Raw genomic sequence first — 19,160 nt, 5'->3', positions numbered from 1 at the left:
CTTTTTCCCATGGCCAGAACTGCACCTGCAGAGATTCTGGAAAGTGCATGCCATTTTCCCTGTGCAGATAGACATTCTTTGTACAGAAAACCACCTTTGTGAATATACTTGAGCGAATGTACTGTACCATGGCCCATCTCGGTCTGTGCATAAGTGCCAATGATCTCCAGGTTCCAGGCAGGCATGAAGAAGCGGTCCTGCTGTTCCAGGGTTGCCTGGGTGAGGAGGGTGGGCAAGAACATGCCCAGGTGGAGGTCCAGAGGCTCAGGCCGTCCACGATGAATACAGCTGTGCCGAAATGCCGAGGTGTGGAATGTGAAGGGAATATTATGGGAAGGAAGCAAGCGTGAAGTTCAAGGTGAAGATTATGGGGGGAAAAAAAAATTGTGTTAAGAATTTAGCATGCATATTTCAGAAAACTAAAGCACTGTCCTTTTCTCTGGTCTGTACTATAAAGAGATCTGGAATACTCAATCATACTGCAGTGCATTTTCCTCTATGCTAAGCAGGACAGCATTTGCAACACTCCCCTTTCTAGCTTTGGCTCCAGTTTAAAGAGGAAAATCTATTTCTGATGTAGCATATTGGCTAGTGTAGGGAGTTAATACAAACCAATGAGAAAGAAGATTCTGGAAGCAAGTACAAATTTGAATTTTAAATGGATAAAGGCTGGCATGAGTCAGATGTCAATGTTTTAGACTTTGCTTTGGACTTGCAAATTAGACAGAGGTAGCATATATGGACTTGAGTTCCAACTATGATCTCCTCCATCCTCCAACACAGCCTCTTTTTCTAAAATTCTGTCTGCTCTTTAGAAGCCTTCAAACAAAAAAGGACAGTGCTCTGCATAAGCAATCAGTCGAAGCTAGTGACCACAACTGCGTGTGAAAAAACATTTATCAGTCAAGGCATCACAAGAAAAGAGCCCCCACCCCGCAACCAAACATGCTTCATTATAATGTGTACCTTCCATTTCACCTAGCCCACTCCAAATTCTATCAGATACTGGTTATCAGGTTATTTTTAGTTCTAGTTCCAGAATCCAGAAGTCTTTGGACACCAGAAAATGTAATGTATTATTATTAACAACCCTTACTAGTTTTGATACCTTCAACTAGTTAGAGAACTGTTTCAGTTTGACACCCAAACCTCCCAACTGTGGTAACCTAAGCTTGTTTCTTTGATCTGAAGTCTCACAAGATAATTCATCCAATTGGAACTTCTTCTGAGAGGTTTCACATAAGGACATTTTGGATACTTTGGTGAAAAGCACATTTCCTCATCTGTTGGAAAGTACTAGTGAGAGGGTAGGATTATTTCTCATTTGCTGACACCAGCACATAGTGAAGAAGGAAAAACACTAGAGTGGCTGGGATGCACGTACTGCAGAAGTGTTGATCCTCAAAAGACATGTCCAATACCTATATTTTACACTGTACAAATATGTAGTTTTTTGCCAAGTCATTCATAGAATGAACGTAGTTTTCAGGTGACAAATTCGAGTTCCTGAAAGAGCACTGGCCTCAATTTAGAGGCTTAAAGGGCCAGAATACCTGACAGAATGGACTATTCTCTGGACTAGATCTAGATGCACTTTACTATACACTGGCATGTTCTTTTACACAGAGCTTCCTGGTAACAGCAATTCTTTCTACTTTGGCATTTCTGGTAGGGTTGCCAATTTTGGTTGGATGTATTCCCGGAGATTTCATCACGACTTAATCTTTAATTAAAGATTAATCTTTAATTCCTAGAGACTCCAGGCCAATCCCAGAGGGTTGGCAATCCTAATTTCTGGGCTTGTTATAATGACGATCCAAAAGAAATTGTTAGACAGCAATATTGTGCAACTCCCCATGCCTCATATAGTAACCCAGCTGGGTTAGACTTAATGGTCACTAACATTGGAAATATCAAGCTTTTAAGTGAGTTTAGTGCTGGTGAAAGGTGTCCAGCTGACAGTCATGAATAGGGCCCTACCAAATTCACAGCCATGAAAAATGCATCATGGATCATGAAATCTGGTCTCCCTCCCTGAAATCTGGTCTTTTGTGTGCTTTTATCTTATACTATACAGATGTAATGGGGGAGACTAGCATTTCTCAAATTAGGGGTCCTGATCCAAAAGGAAGTTGCGGGGGGGGGGGGGGTGTCACAAGGTTATTTTAAGATTGTGTGTGTGGGGGGGAGTCATAGTATTGCCACCCTTACTTCTGTGCTGTCTTCAGAGCTGGGTGTCAGCGCCCTGCCAGCGGCAGTGCAGAAGTAAGGATAGCAATACTATGCCATGCCACCCTTACTTCTGTGCTGCTGGTGGTGGTGGCTCTGCCATCAGAGCTGGGCTCCCAGACAGCAGCCACTACTTTTCAGCGACCCAGCTTTGAAGGCAGAGCTGCTGCCAGCAGCAGCGAAGTAGTAAGAGTAGCAGTACCATAACCCCGCCTCCACTACAATAACCTTGTGGGCCCCCCCCCACAACTCCTTTTTGGGTCAGGAACCTACAATTACAACACTGTGAAATTTCAGATTTAAATAGCTGAAATCATGAAATTTATGATTTTTTAAATCCTATGACCGTGAAATTGACCAAAATGGACCATTAATTTGGTAGGGCCCTTGTCATGAAGACTGAAATCCTTGCTTAACACCACAACAGATACAGTACAGGTGGTGACAATACAATAGTCCCCCAACTCCACTTCATCAATGAGCCTCAACCATGTGCTAGAGAGGACCTCTTGGGAGGGGAGAAAAGGCTTCCATGCACCATTCCAGATTGACAATTACTCTCAAATATGGTGTTTTAAATGAACACCCATTCACTATGAAATGGACTGAAAGCCAACTCATTTCACATAGGCTACTGAACCTGATACCAACACCTATTAATCACTGCCATTCTGGACTGGATAAAAACTCCTATCCCATTACCTATCATGAACCTCTGAAGCCACTATAAATATCAGGCTAAAAAAAAATATTAACTAGAAGTCAGATATCATCAATGTAGCCTGCGCAATATTATAATAATTACCCAATAATAATTACCTAATTATAGGTTTTTCCCTATAAAACAGGAACTTTCCATGAAACATTCACAGCAGACATTCTTAACAGACATGTTAACAATCAGTTTTTGATATGGAAAGTGTGAGTTGCTCCAATATACCATCACTCTCACTAGTTGTGTTAGGTTTATCAATCAATCAATACGCTAGTCAGTCACAGAACATGGTGAATATTACAAGCAAACTGATCCTCACCCAGGGATAGATCAATGACACAGCATGCAAAATCAAATCACTTTTGTAGGACAGATTTGATTTAAAACTTGTAGGGGGAAGGAAATAAGATCAGTAGGCAATTGTTTATTCACAGTATATCATCCACTTGTTTCACAACTTCTGGTCTTTAGCTTGTTTGGTTTAGAGCTGGAGCCTGTAGATTTATCATAGTGATATGAAGAATTCCATCAAGTGACTCTTCTTTGCATTTTCAGCTGGCATAGGTAGTAGTAACTAAAGTAACTGAGATCGAAGCCAGGGATTTTGCTATCTGGCCCGTGAAATTACAATATGTTGGGCACATTCCAGGTTTGAATTCAGGAAGTGTAAAAAGAGAACCACTTCATTTTCTCAGCCACTGAAACTTCGCTTGCTGGGACTTGTATATTTTGCAGTCTTGGGCACTGTGCTGCTTAGGGAATAGGATTCCCTGGGTCCACGATCAGTTTTTGTGTTTTGATTAATTCAGAAAGTAGGAACAGGGTTTTTCCCTATAAAACAGGAACTTTCCATGAAAATATATAGCTAAATGCAGCTACACCTAGAATAAACAAGCATACCTATAACCAGTCTTTTACAAACATGTGATGCAACACTTCACCAAGCTACATTATACCTAAAGACATATGGCTGAGTTATTTAGGCTGCTCATCAATGCATTAGCCTAACTTTGCAACTTACGTACCTTAAATTCAGGCACAAATAGAACTACGGCTGACTCCTGTCAGTCCTTGGTACCATAATCAATAGAATGTTCAAGCTCCTTTGGGCAAAAAACTCATCTTTTAATCTTTGTTTTAATAACTATTAAGTTAGTGAGCAAGCAAGAAGTGCATTTTAAAAAAAAAGTCATAATTCCGAGTGAGAGACTGTGTTGTCAACCAGTAGAAGAATTCCATTGTGGCCTGAATGGTCAACTAGCCTTTGGGGTGTGGGGTTTTCTTGGTTTTGTTAATTTTTTAATTTATATTTAGTGTGTCCTTCACCCTTTAGATTTTAACTACAGAGCATCACCACCAATTTATTAGCTGGAGTCACAGCACAGAGGTTACCCATTGGTCTCTAAAAGGAACTAACCGTGGCCCATCTCAGTCTGGGCATAGGTTCCAATTATCTGGAGTCCATAGGTCAGAGGTAGCCATTTGTCTTGCTGAGCAACAGTGCATTGGTTTTGTAAGGTGTTTGTAAACATGCTGAAGTGGAGACCTAAAGGTTCAACAAAAGAGCCCAGGCAAGTTCTGCAGGAGAGAAAAAGAAGGATCAGCATCTCAGCCTTACTTTAAGTGTGCTCCTGAAAGAGCTTTCCTCCATCTCCAACAGCTGTACACAGTAGACTCACTTATGCTTCTGGTGTTCATGGACTTAATCTCAATAGTAAACCTTAGACATGTAGAAATCATAAGCAGTGCTAATGGGGAATGAACCAATACCTCCTGAACAGTTTCTTCTTCCTGCAATTTTTGGTTCCTATTATATTAATCACAAAAATCTTGCTCTACTCTTGGACTCAGTGGAAGCCTGGAACTGAGGACCCTTAAAATGAGGGGCATACCATTAGTTTTAATAAATTCAGCTGAATTTCAGATATCTGGCTTTGACTGAAAACATTTAGCTTTCCTGACTCAGAGCCCAATAGAGCTGGTAATTGGAACAGTGGTGAGGCATGGGTGTCCTGTTCCAGCATGGAGTTTGCTTTAAGGAAGTGCAGTCATTCTGAACAGGCCACTATCAATTAGGAGCATTCAGGAATTAGGAAGGAAGAAGCTTCTTAAGGAATGGTCCATGCTTCTTTCAGTACAAGTGCTCTGCGTTATCTTTGTCTGCTTGCACCAGTAACAAGATCATGAACTTTTATCATGGCAGCTGTTCTTCAGTTTCAATCACACCATTCCAATTATGAGGAGTTTGAGGGAATGCTATAGCTGGACATCTTTATGCAAAATGCAAGGTATTATTTCACTAAACTGAACAGAACAGTAATTGAGAGATAACTGGTCTGGAGGGAAGGCAATGTAGACACATTACTATGGAAGAGAGAGGCAAGAGTACATTACATACTAACATGCAGAATTAATTGAGGCAGGACAAAACATGCTGAAAAGTTTTAGTCCACAAGTTATATGGATAGTAAGGTGGCTACTTTCCCTTCGACATTTTGTAGAACTTAACGTTTATTAAGTGCTCTTTTCATTTCTTGATCATACCAGTATCTGATCAGTTGATCCTCTAAGACTGGAACGTCCAGGATAAGCAGAAACACAGAGTGCTCTCATTTGTCCCAACCAGTGACCAGAATAAAAAGATGCACAGTGATAGAACCAGGCCATTCTCCCAGCGCACTCTCACACACAGACACGCACACACACACCTGGAATGGGAAAAACTACTTGGATCCTGACAGATTTCATTTTGATGTTAGTTTCATATCAGCAAAGTAAACATTTCTTTCTCAATTAGGGCTTGTCTATACAGGGGTTTAATCGATAGATTTGAGTTAATCTGCTTCGAAAACGTTTGCATACACGCAATGCAATTCATTGTAGTGCACTGACTCCGCATGTTTTGGGAACTCTGAAGTTCTCTTTCAAAGTGAACTAAGTTTGTTACAAAGTGAGTTCGTCTGGTCCGCTGTTCATGTGCATGCAATGCTGCTGCAAACTATTTGGACAGTCTTCCAAATGGCTATCCCAAACAGCTTTGTGGGCAACCGTTACTGACCTGTTTACCTGTGTGCCCTCCTCTGCTCTACGGTCAAGTTGACTGGATGTTCCCTCCCCTGTTTATAAGCTGGCACATAGCCAGATATTATCCATACACTTCTGGATTCCAGTTTATAAGAACAGCTGTGATAATACTCCAGAAATCCTACAACATGCCTTGAGCAGCTGCTTGGAGCCACGCTGACACACTGGATCTTATTGTCATCTGAGGAGAAGCATTGATGTGGGAAACTCTTGCGGCCAGCCACTGGAATAAAGACCTTTTTATGGACATTGTTAGGCAGATGCCTGTAAGGGGCCATAACCAGAATGCCTAACACTGCCAGATATAGGTGCTCCTGAGCTGTTTGTACTTTATTAAAATGAGGGACAACAGAAAAAAGAAATCTGGCCGGTGACATGCAACCTGTATTTTTTGAGGAGCTGGACAGGATTTTACATACCTACATGCCATCCAACCCAGGAAGCTTCATAATTGTTTCATAATTAAAAGCCATTTTGTTTCAGGCTCCAGCTCAGACATAAGGAGTTATGAATGTCCACCATCTGCAATGTCTACAGCCTTACAGTCATCTGCTGGTACCACCACTAGTGCTACAACTAAACATATGTCAGACAGTAAATTACCTGTATATATAAAAACAGTCTTTATCACTCAGTAAAACCACGAATTAGTTTGTAGTCAGGACCAGCAAGATTCCATAGATGAAAATATTAATTCTTTCCTTTGTGCAACAAGTTCTCCCTTTTGTCTTGTTCAGAACAAACATTTCATTGACATAGTTCAATCATTACCACCAGGCTACACTACACCCTGCACAGCAGACATTGCCGGAAGGATGCTGGAGAAAGTGTCTGAGAGGGAAACTGAACAGTGTGCCAAAAAACACTGATGGGAAATTCATTAATCTGAGTTGTGATGGGTGGCAGTGCTCCTGTAATATGTGCTTGTGTCACAATAGGAGATGGCGTTGTCTAGCTTACAAAAACAACTGATACAGCAGGATACTTAAAGTAGCAGCAGTAAAAGCTATAAAACTGTGAACGAATATTCAAGAGTCAAGTATATATCTTTGTCACCAACAACGCTGCAAGTGCAGCAAAGATGAGACGATACACAGAGATAAGGAAGGGAACCTGAAAACTTGCAACATATGGGTGCAGTGCTCATTTGATGCATCTTTTAGCCAAAGACGTAAGTATAACTCCAGGAATAAAGGAAAATGTTACGGAAATTGCAAAATAATTCCATAATAACCACCTTGCTTCAGCTTCACTGAAGAGAGCAGGAGGATCCAAACTAATTCTCCCCTAGGATGTATGATGGAATTCAGTAGCTGAACTATTTATTAAGAACTAGCCTACTCTGATGACAATTTGTGATGAAAATCATAACAAAATAGATGGAACTATCACAAGCAAAGTAGTCAAACTTTAGTTTAACGCCCACCTCAACTTCTAGTACAGTACTGATCTGTGTGATGGCTCATTGGGTACAAGCTGAAGTCCAGCTGTGGGACCTGAACCCGTGATTTCATGGGCCTGAAAGGAAAGAGTAACCAAAATGAGCAACATGGACACTGCTTAGATGACAGGACTTGTTTTCTTGCTGGAAGTGAATGCCACCTCCAACTCCTTTCACAAAGAAAAATTTTACTGTATATAGAAAACATCTTAAGTTCTACCGATAGAAGTGAGAACACTGATATACACTCGGGCTTTTTGCTTGAACATCACAGGCTGCAAATGAAGACAAGACTCTTTGCTAGAGCCCAAGAAGGCAGGGTGGGAGGAAGAGAAGTAAGATTATTTCTATCTCGCTGTTTGGTAATGTAGATCTTTTCAAATTTCAAAGCAACCAGTGACAACCCACACAGCATAATTGTGGTATCTTACCACAACTTATTAACCTCCATATCTGGGAACAAAGTATGTTATAAGCAAGGCACTGTGTTTCCTGAGATTCCACAGCCAGTGAAATCCTTCCTCTCACCCTCACTGCAGAACTCAGTTACAGGCTTTTAGCTTTTACTTAAAAAAATTCCCCAACTTTTCTAGCCCTTCAGATTGTTGAGATAACCTTCTGAATGACTTAGTTTAGTGACTTCCTCAGCCTACAAACAGCTTGAAGTAATAGGACTGAGGTTTGACCTGCTTCCATTGATCTCAGTATGATGATAATTCTGAAATTTAAAAGGTCAGTGCAATGAACTGTTTTGCGAAGAATACTAACAGAAAAATCCAAGTGATGTACCTATCCACCATTGCTGAATATAGTGGAGGACACTGGGACACTACTATGCATGGTAATCGGGGGCCTTGCCATAGTATTGAGGTTCCGTATGTTGCAAAATGTTCTGAATCTTAATGGTAAGCATGATGCATGCAGAAACCAGAGAGAGAGAGAGAACACACACACAGTCTTCTATCTCTTCCCTTCCCCCCCACCTTCCTTTTCCACTCTGGATAAGTTTCTCCCATCTGTTCTTGTTGTCTCCATTCACACACTCCCAGTTTCCTGCATATCATCAAGATTAAATGGCCTCTGATTTGGGTCTGCAAGACACCTTCTTTTCTAAAAGCTCTCCAGTATTCATCTGTTCTGTTTAGCATTGAACACACCTCCTCTGTGTAGTAAAGACTTGTCCCTTCGGTGTAAGTGCTTCAGGACAACAAATCATTTGTTAGACATGCCCTATTCATTGTTAGACATGCATTACTCATTGTACAGGATTAGCTACAGATGGGATTATGTAAAATAGTGTAATGTTAATAATGGAAAGAGAAAGCATTGAGTTCAGTAAACTCTTAAACAAGACATTCTGTACATCTGAATGGAAATTCTAGAGAGTTTTAAAATATGTCCAATACTTATAGATTTCTCTATGCAGGGTAGATTAAAAACAATAAAAATCATTTTTTAAATTTAAATTACATACAGATTTAGAAAACAATTTAAATTTTAATTATGACAACCTATGTTAAGGCCTAAATTTACTCAATCTATTAAAATAATTTTAATTAATTTGAAAAATACTAAGCAGTGCATATTTGTTGCTGTTATAAAGAAAGTCAAACCTCTGAACTGGTGGAAGTCACTGGCTAAGTAACCGGAATCAAGAGTTTGTTGAAGCACTAAACTTGCTTTTGAAAGCAGTAGTCTCATCTGCAGATGCAGAGAGAATATTTTCTTCATTTAGGTTATTCAACTAGTTTGGTTCAATGACTAGTTGATTCCTTAATTTTGAATGAGAGAGTTGAAAAAGCAGGAAAGTTTGTTTTCCTCTTCCAATGTATTATCAAAAAACTAGGTGGGAAGAAGAGATCTACTAGTTTGAAAATCTCAAAGGACACAGTGATTAGAAACAATCAGTTCATTTCACCAACTACAGATAATACTGATTTATTAAAGTTAGTTAGTTTTAAATGCAAAAATATGCTTTGATAATTTTTATCCTTATCAGAAAGCTTTATTAGTTAAAGAAAACAAACTTTAAAATGTTTTTTATATATTTAAGTGAATTTGAATGTCCATCCAAAAAGAGCCTGATACAAATAAGCAAAAATTAATCATCTAGTAGAAAATGGTAAATCATTCATTCCTTATTTAAAATAAGGAAACTGTACAAATTAGGACTCTGAATAAATGTAAGATAACTTATACAACTGCTTAAATAAATGTCTATAGATATAGTGTACCTTCCTGGTTAGTTTAAAAAAACAAACAAAACAAACCCCAAACCCCACACCTACCAAATTTAGTGCAAAGACTATTTATTTGCAAGTCAACATCAAAACAGAAGAGTAGGACTGGAAGGGACTTTGAGAGGTCATCTAGTCTAGTCCCCTGCACTCAAGGCAGCACCAATAACTAGACTATAACTTGACAGGTGGTTGTCTAACCTGTTCTTAAAAACTGCCAATGACAGAGATTCCACAATCTCCCTAGGCAATTTGTTCCAGTGCTTAACTACCCTGACACTTCGGAAGTTTTTCTGAATGTCTAACTCACATCTCCCTTGCTGCAATTTAAACTCATTGCTTCTTGTCCTATTCTCAGATGTTAATTAGAACAATTTTTCACGCTCATAGGTCATGTTTTCTAGACCTTTAATCATTTTTGTTCCTTTCCTTGTGGACAAATTGGAGAAAATCAAATATTTTCTGAAATGTGGTGTCCAGAACTGGACACAATACTCCAGCTGGGGCCTTATCAGCACAGAGTAGAGTGGAAGAATTACTTCTCCTGTGTCACTTACACCACACTCCTGCTGATACATCCCTTAATGATGTTTGCTTTTTTTGCAACAGTGTTGCACTGTTTACTCATATTTAGCTATTAAGGTACTACAACCCCTCCAGATCCTTTTCTGCAGTACTCCTTCCTAGGCAATCATTTCCCTTTTTGTATGTGTGCAACTGATTGTTCCTTCCTAAATGGAGTACTTTGTATTTGTCCTTACTGAATTTCATTCTATTTTCATCACACCATTTATCCAGTTTGTCCAGATCATTTTGAATTTCAATCCTATCCTCCAAAGCAGTTGCATTCCCTCCAAGCTTGGGATCATCCACAAACTTTGTAAGTGTACTCTCTATGCCATTATCTAAATCATTTAAGAAGATGTTGAACAGAACCAGACCCCACTCAAAATACGCTCTTCCAGCTTGAATGTGAACCACTGATGATTACTCTTTGAGAATGGTTTTCCAGCCAGTTATGCACCCACCTTATAGTAGCTCCATGTAGGCTAGTTTTCCCTAGTTTGTTTATGAGAAGGTCATGAGAGACAGTATCAAAAGCCTTACTAAAGTCAAGATAATACCACTGCTGCCACTTCCTCCCCTCAGTAACAAGGCTTGTTACCTGTCAGTGGTTACCAAACAATAAAAGTCAACCTTTCTCTAGGAAAATAACTAAAATGTGTAAGTGCAAAAAAACAATTTAAATCAAGGTTTCCTGCGCTTGCTGATCTAAATCATGAATAAACTGGGTGATGTTAAGTTATTTTTATTCCAATCAATGCACCTGGCTCTATGGGTATGTCTACACTGCAGTGTAAGCCTGTGCTTGAGCCTGAGTTTAAGCCTAAGCCCCTCCTCCGCTTGCATCTACACTACAATTGTGCTAACCCAGGGCTCAGAACCAGGGTCCCAGGACCTTGCAGGGCACGAGCTCGAGTTAAGCTGGAACCCACGGTATGAGCCCTATTGCTTTGCAGCATAGACGCTGTGACAGATTTCTGTTACCAATCTGCCCAGGGCATCAGGTGATTAGGCTGAGGCCGCAGGATCTTTAGGGGAGATGACAGAGCACACCAAGTGTCTAAGTTTTAAAGCTTTATTAATAAAATAATAAAACAGCAGAGAGTGTTTGGACTGCTCCCATGTCACTCAAAGGAAGCAAGAAAGCGTTAGTACCCCAGCCCTAACCCACTTTCATACTCTCACACACATGACATGAGGCTGGCCAAGCCTGGGTGTAACCTAAGAAGAGGGGGAGGGGTGGACGGGAGTTCTTGTCCCGTGCACGGGTCACCCAACATCCGCTGTGATCTCCAACTTGCTTTGGCTCTCGGGAGGGTTTTTAAGTCCTGGGTTCTTTTGGGAGTGTTTTCGTTTTAGGGCCCTCTGTTCCTGGTGCTCTTTGTACCAGTCCATACCGGCTTGCTGTGGCCTCCTCAGCATTCCCAAAACACACCGGCTCCAGAGACTTTGCCCCCGCCCTCCCCCGTTGGCCTTCGCCGTCTCATTTGATCTCACCGTCTTTACTGCAATCTCTGCAGCACTGCTCCATTTAGTTCTCCTCTTCTCATGGCTGGGCAGCTGCCGACCTTTTCTCGAGCCCATAACCTTGGACAGGGGCCAGCGTTTTATCTTCAGACAGAGCTAGCTGAGGTTTTGAGTTACCCCGTTCTCTGCTCTCTTCCTCCCTCCCCCTTTTGGCCTCTCACAACCTGCAAAGGATTCCTCCAATCCACACTCACACCTTTGACCCTCCGCTGAAATGCCTTGCGATGCTTGTGACCACGTTAGCAACATACAATGCTGCTTTGCCTCCCCATGGGACCCCCTGAGGGATTGAGTCCTTGGGCCTGTGACAGTCTCCCCGCCTTGACCCCGAATCAACATTTTGTTGTGAGGGGGTCACCATTTCAGTTTCCACCCGCCCTCTGATACGGTGGCTAGGGTTACTGTTGGCCTTCTACATAAACAGCAATATAGCACAAACATGCTACAGATTTCTTGGGTTAAATATTATTGGAGCTGGGAGCACACTGAATCCCATGTTAGCTGGTTCCCGGCCTCAATTATGGTCTTAATCAGTCCCTGTAAGGTATCCCGTGTGTGGAGAGCCAATTCGGCAGTATGCCTGAGGGCGGCAGGTGGCCACTGTCAGGTGGGTGAGATCCACACTTATGACCAGTCCATGGCCTTTTCCAATTGTTCCAACCTCTTGTTTCTCATGGCCCCCTGCACAAGGAGCCACTATGCTCTGCCTTTTCCAGGGGGGGACAAGGACAACGTATGCCTGAGGAGGGCGAGTTGGAGGGTGGCTCCCCCCCAGTACAATTGGGAAGGAAGGCTGGGACCTGAAAGCATGTCAAGGGCAGGTAAATGTCTACAGCTTCCAAGGTGGCATTCAGGAGGATCCTGTGTTGTGTGGCTGCCTCTCATTTAGTGGCGGGTAACATCTGCCCCCACCGCTGGTGGAGGGAGATGTGGAGGTGTTTTCCAAGAACTGTTTCCTGAAGATTAGGAGCTAAGCGGAAGAGGCTACAATTTAGGAGGGGTGCTGCAAATTGTTCAGGGCAGGTAATATTTATCTCCCCATGCTGGTGGGTCGTGTGTGTGGATGAGTGAGTAACATGCGTGACATACCACCATTTGGGACTGTGGGGATTAGGTTGAACTTTACACCATCCGGGGACTAACACTGCAACCACATCCCAATGCCAGCTGTCAATGTGAAGCATTGACTCAGATGGCACGTTAAACTCTTTCCCTCCCAGTGGAACCGTAAACATTGGCAGTATGGATGGAGGTTTTCCTCCTTCAGAGACAGGGGCCATTGTTCCCAGGTGTATGCAAACTTTTTGGGAGATGGGTTTAGGTGGCAATGGGATGTACTGTTGTCCCATGGGGTGTTGCCTGGGGACGTGCGGGGCCCTTCTGGGTTGATCCTGTCTGGGTTCCAGGTGGAGAGGGACACGCAAGGCTGGGGGACCTGAGGCTCTCGGCAGGGGGCCACCCCTGGAAAACTACCCAGGTTAATACATGATGCCACATTTTCAGGATGCTAAGCCACAATTGCCCCCCTCCCACTGCTTGACTCAGGTCCCGGGAGTCAGCTGGAAGTATCCCACAATTCCATGAAACAACTTCATTAATCCTCTCTCTAGCTCAACAATCTGGAATCCAGATTGAAAATGGAAGACACTCCCCTCTGTAAACGGCTCAGGTCACGTTAACCCATTCTCTTCTGATCACGGATCTGCAAGCACAGTATCAGCGAGCCTGCTGGGTTTGCAATGGAGAGAGAACCATCAAACCTTTTGCAAAGTCAGCTGCTTCCTAGTAACATGCAGGGAGGGGAGTAAAGTTTTCCCACAGTGCACCATAGCCCTAGAGCTAGAGCAGCCACATTTCTGGGGATGGGAGAGGCTAGGGATGCTGGGATATGTTTACTCTGACTTGGGTCTGCACACTGCAGTGTGGATGCCAGAGCCCTAGGTTCAAGCATGGGTTAGGAAAGTCTTAACATAGGGTTAAAATACAATGTAAATACTCAAGTCCAGGATTCCCTAACATAGGACAGCTGACTCAGTCCTCCTAATCCTGGGCATTCAAGTTTGATGATTGAGCCGGGTTTCACTCTCCATACTGAATGTATGCAGTGTAGTTGTAGCCATGTTGTCCCAGAATATCCAGAGACACTATGCAGGTCTGGAAATGCACCCTCTGCATTCTCTGATTCCCCAAAGGGGTTTAATACTCTCTAAGACTTAACAGATGTTCATTAAGCATATTTAAAAGTATTTTCCAATTGCTTGTTAGCCAATCAGTTCTTCCCACCTTCCCAGCGTGATGTTGAAGGTCGTTCAACAAAGGGTAGTCACATACCAAAGTCCCAAGTTCAAAGTTCTGTCATTTTTTTTGTTTTTTAAAAAGTTCCTGTAGGCTACATAAGCTACTGAAGGAATTTGCTCAAATTTTCAAAAACAATTCCCATGTGGACAGAACATTTCAACCCAGAAGCTGAATTTTTTTTGAACATTTAGTGTGTGAAAACAAGGTTTGTTACAAAAATATTTCAACTTCCATAACTGAGAGTCTGACTGGCAACCATAAAAACACTTTGCACTTAGCTTTTGTCTATGTGAGAAAGCTATTACAAAATAAGTTAAGGTGTGAACTGAAAGCACAACAGCTATTTCACTCTAACTCCCTGTGTGGATAAGCCCTTAAATAAAGGACCACAAATTATTTCCAGAATGTTAGTGAAGCCTCACCATACCCCTGGTGAAGTATTATTCCCATCTGACAGATAAGGAAAATGAAGCAAAAAGTTGCCCAAAATTATGTAGCAATTCAGTAACGGAGTCTTATGCTACTAGCCCTTGTACATAACTTAGGTACATGACAAATGGAGGATACTCAAATACAAACACTGACCTGTAGCCAGAAATCAACGGAGCAATTACTGGACTTTGTTACATTTTGCCTCAAGTATAGTTACATATTATCTTTGATTAAGAAAAAAAACTTTTGCTCAGCACAAATTTCAACATCTGCTCCCATTTTGTCAGTTGTAAAGCAAGTGAAATCGTCCCCTTAATTTCTTCTGCATATTAACTCAATACCAAAATCCTCCTGTATATTAGTATATTATGTTAAACAATTTAAACACAGAGTAGAAGGAAACTCAGTTACAGTTTCCACATAAATCCCTACTTCAATACACATACATATAGTACTGTACTTTATTACTGCATATGCTAAGTTTTCTGCATTAATTATGTGTGACATATGAAGAAGCTAAGGCTGTTGCCAGAACGATAACTTTGGACTTCCTGAATTTTGCAGTTAGAGCCTGAGCCACACCCATTTGAATTTATGGTCTACTGACTGCAGTGGAATTTAGATCAAGTCCTATATTGTCATCCATAACACTGCAACAACATAGGATTGTTAGTGCAAACACCACCTCCACTTTGAATTTCCTCATTGGAAGAATTATAATGTTTTGTACAATTCAGAAAAATATACAAAAAGGGCTACCTTACAAGAGAGAAAATGGGAACTGCTACGTACAAATAACTGAATTATATTCCATATATAAAATACTAAATAGTCTTATTCATTTAAGTTAGAATAATTCACTGGACCCGAAATACATCTATAAATCCAAGTCTGTACATCAAAGACCAAATGTATCCTGTTACACATGTAGCTGAGAACACTCCAATTTCTGTAAAAATAGTTTTATCAGCTGTTCCCAATGTACAGTATTTACATTGCAAAAAAAATCATGAAAATTTGCTCCCAAGGCCACAAGATCTACTTGCCTACTCTTTTTCCATAAGAATAATTGAGAAGTGATATTTTACTCCATTAAAAAAAAATAAAAAAGCCTCACCCAGGACAAGTGAATTAGAGTTTACCATAAGTATCTAAGTTTTCTAATCAACAATGAATTTGAATATACATTTAAAAAAAAAAGATATATTCCGTGTTGAAAGAGCACTTCCAAAAGAATCACTTTCCAGAACAACTATGCCAAGAGATTTAGAACCCCTGATTTATCTTGGGAACTACAACCATTTTTGATGGGACAGTGAATCTTAATGAATTTGGTCTATCTGTCCAATCCAGTGTTTCCATGGATTTCAATAGGAGTTGGACTGAGCTCTTAGTAGGTACAATCAGATGCATATTTATTTAAATGAATACATCTCCAAGTACACTCATGCCTTTGCGCCTAGGTATTTAACTTTGCAGTCACTCTTTGAAGGCGTTAACTGAAAGCTACGTCAGACATCGATTTCCCAACTAAGTTTCTTAAACTGTGTCAAAGGTGCTTAACCATATTCAGAGCTAAGTTCATGGCAAGTTAGACTCTAATTCAGCTGTCAAAGACTTTTTTTCCCCAACTTTGGATAATACAAAAAATATAAGAGATCAGCTAAATGAAAGGTCAGACTTTAATTCTTTGGGCTAAAAGAAACATTTCAAACTCAAAAGCATTGTTTTGTCTGAAAATTGTCTTAGGACCTCTTCAACAATGATAATACAATAGCTCTATTTACAAAGTGAAGTAATCAGCTTCATAGACGTACGTTAAAGACAGTGATCTCATTTACCCCATTAATTAAAACAGTCAAAATATTTAATTCCTTATGGTTAATTTAGAATGACTAAGAACCAGATTTTCATCTTAAGGGAAATTTTTACTATCTTTGGCATTACAGAAGATTTGATCATTGCTAGGTTTATAATAAAGGAGTCTGAGGAAATGGATCGACACTGTAGTCAATAGATTTGATCCCTAGGGAATTAGGGCTTGTGTCAAAGACCACACTGAAGTCAAGACATGGGGGCTACGGCTCAGGTTCCTAGTTTGCTTTCAAAAATTGAAAAGCTCTGATTTCATCGATGATGCAGAAGAATTTTATTCCAGCATCTGCTTTGCATCAGAGTCAGGTACCTTTTAAACCAGTAGATTTCATCAGGATCTGCAATCCCATACTCTCTTAGCCTCACCACCATCAGGGCGCTCTTCCTGATGGCCTCCTCATAGCGCTGGCTGCGGGAGAGGAAATTCAAATCCTCATGCTGGAAGTCTGGATCATTCAGAACTAAGGCTTCTGAGGGCACAAGGGAAGCACAGAAAAGTAATTAATGGTCAAGAGATCAAAACAGTCATCCCATGAGGAAGGGTAAAACTATAAGGATTGTTATGCCCAGCCCTGAGATCCTAAAATCTGAAGCAAGTTCAGGTGCATTTGCTAGTCAAATTACTTCTTGCGGTGGATCATTTTCACATTAAGTGCATGTTCAAGCACCTTTTAGTCAGTAATTCACTGGTATGGCACCACAAGGCACTAAGGTACTCATATGGTTCCCGTTATTGTAGTGTATCTAGCCTTGTAGCACCCCTGTTAGGTAGAGAAGTGCTACATTAGCCACATTTTACAAGTGGGGAACTGAGGCACAGAGACACTAAATGTCTTGCTCAAGGTCACACAGGAAGTCTGTGGCAGAACAAGGAAACGAACCCAGTCCTAAGCTAGTGCCCTAACCACTGGACCATCCTTTCCCATATGGGGCCCCTGGGTATAAGGCAGGGGGCAGGAAGCAGTATCAAGCACCTACCTATGAGCACCTTGCCTTATCTAGGGACAGAAGATGGAAGATTTCCCCAAATGTGGTGTCCAACTTACCTGGCGGGGAGAAGGGCAATACTACAAACCCCGCAATGGAGCTCCCGGGGGTAGTACGCACACAGGAATGGGAGCGCCCCAGGATCCAGTGTGGGGGGGGGTCTTAAACTGGGCACAGAGAGGGGTAGGGGAGTACCCCAACGTGAGGAGGGGGGTCCCCTCAGAGCCCGTGGGGGAGGGGCGCCGGGGGCAGCTCCGTCCTGTGAGGAAGGGGGGGTCCCCTCAGAGCCCGTGGGGGAGGGGCGCCGGGGGAGGCTCCGCCCAGTGAGGAGGAGGGGTCCCCTCAGAGCCCGTGGGGGAGGGGCGCCGGGGTCCCCTCAGAGCCCATGGGGGAGGGGCGCCGGGAGCGGCTCCGCCCCGTGAGGAGGGGGGGTCCCCTCACAGCCCGTGGAGGAGGGGCGCCGGGAGCGGCTCCGCCCCCTGAGGAGTGGGGGTCCCCTCACAGCCCGTGGGGGCTCAGGCGCTCACCGATCTCCCTGCGGCGCCGGGTCCGCTCGGCGCCCCCATCCAGGAGGTGGGTGAGGAGCTCGGGGTTGAAGGAGGCCGAGTCACGCTCCCTGCGCAGGTCCTTGTTCATTGCGATGGCAACAGCTCCCCGACTGCGTGACTCCCTCCCGGCTCGCACAGCCTGAATGAGCGGCAACGGCGACAGCACCCGGGGAGCAGCGAGCCGCGCTCCCAGCCCCGCCCCCCTGCGTGGTACGTGGGAGGGCGGCGACACGAAAAGAAAGCGATTGGCGCGCGGCTCCGTCACTCACCACGCGCGCATGCGCAAGGGCCTGCTGGGTGACTGCGTTGTAGTCTAGCGCTAAACTAGCTCTTTGCAGGGGGCGGGGCCAGGGTTCATTCACCGGTGTGCTCAGGGCGAGCGAACCTCTGCCCCAGCAGGTCCTTTACCCCTAGCGCAAGGTGCAAAGGGGGAGTGGGGCTCGGGCCAAGTAGCTGAATTTGTGCCAGGGCTGGGCCCTGGCTCTGGGTTTGCTGTATCGGTTATGAAAGAAAAAAAATTGCTTGAGCTCCAGCACCTCTTTCGTTACAAATTAAACACTGGAGCCATGGCCCACGGCCTAGTAGGTGACAACTCTTGAGGGGAACACCGCATACCAGGGAAAGGTTGAGGCAGGAGTTATTGTGCTCAGGAGGGGGACGATCAATGGGTTAAGACGTTAAAAGGCTGTGTCTTAAAACACAACAAGGGGGAAAAAACAGCCCCTAGATCTGATCATCTACACTTTGAAGGAACTAGCTGCCATAGCAGGAATGGATAGCACTGGCAAATAGACACAAGTGACGTGCTACATCCTGAGCAGATGCTGGATATACCTCCAAACGGCCCCTGAGGTTCTTGTGTTTTTGAACTTTGGTATAAATTGCATAATGTGCCAGGCAAGTTTTTGTTGTTGTTGAAATCACAATCAGTCCCACCCTGCATATACAATGGGTGGAACTAAATGCATTGCAACAAGTAACTATTTCAGGGCTCTGTGATGCAATTAGTGCAGTCCGATGAATTAATTGCAAAGAACGATGACATTTTAGGGCTCTAGCAGTGCATTCCTGCAACCACTGCACAGCTATAGTACTGGAGATCCCACGTACACCTTGAGAGTCACAGCAGTAAATCAGAACAGAAACATAACTGTGCAGGGCTTTATCGGTTACAGCTACATCATTCTATTATTAAGTGCACATTTGTTATTTAACATATTGCA

The 19,160-nt window shown here is 42.7% G+C and overlaps 1 protein-coding gene across 2 annotated transcripts in view; it reads right to left on the bottom strand.

Moving 5' to 3' along the window:
- Positions 1-18,155, bottom strand: part of ACOX1 (acyl-CoA oxidase 1) — a 33,560-nt gene extending 15,405 nt beyond the window's left edge. Inside the window, exons 1-3 of one of the 2 annotated variants that reach the window (XM_039501245.1) lie at positions 17,917-18,155; positions 16,713-16,872; positions 128-288 (exon numbers count right to left, since the gene is read on the bottom strand). In XM_039501245.1, coding sequence (XP_039357179.1) covers positions 128-288; positions 16,713-16,872; positions 17,917-18,025 — 430 coding nt within the window. In that variant the 5' untranslated portion in view covers positions 18,026-18,155. Of the gene's footprint in view, positions 1-127; positions 289-4,361; positions 4,523-16,712; positions 16,873-17,916 lie in introns of both variants that reach the window. The other variant, XM_039501244.1, reaches the window with a different exon arrangement.
- Positions 18,156-19,160: the final 1,005 nt, after the last annotated feature.

Source organism: Mauremys reevesii, linkage group 15, assembly GCF_016161935.1.
Source record: "Mauremys reevesii isolate NIE-2019 linkage group 15, ASM1616193v1, whole genome shotgun sequence".
Classification (NCBI taxonomy): domain Eukaryota; kingdom Metazoa; phylum Chordata; order Testudines; family Geoemydidae; genus Mauremys; species Mauremys reevesii.
This window is presented reverse-complemented; position numbering and strand designations above follow the sequence as displayed.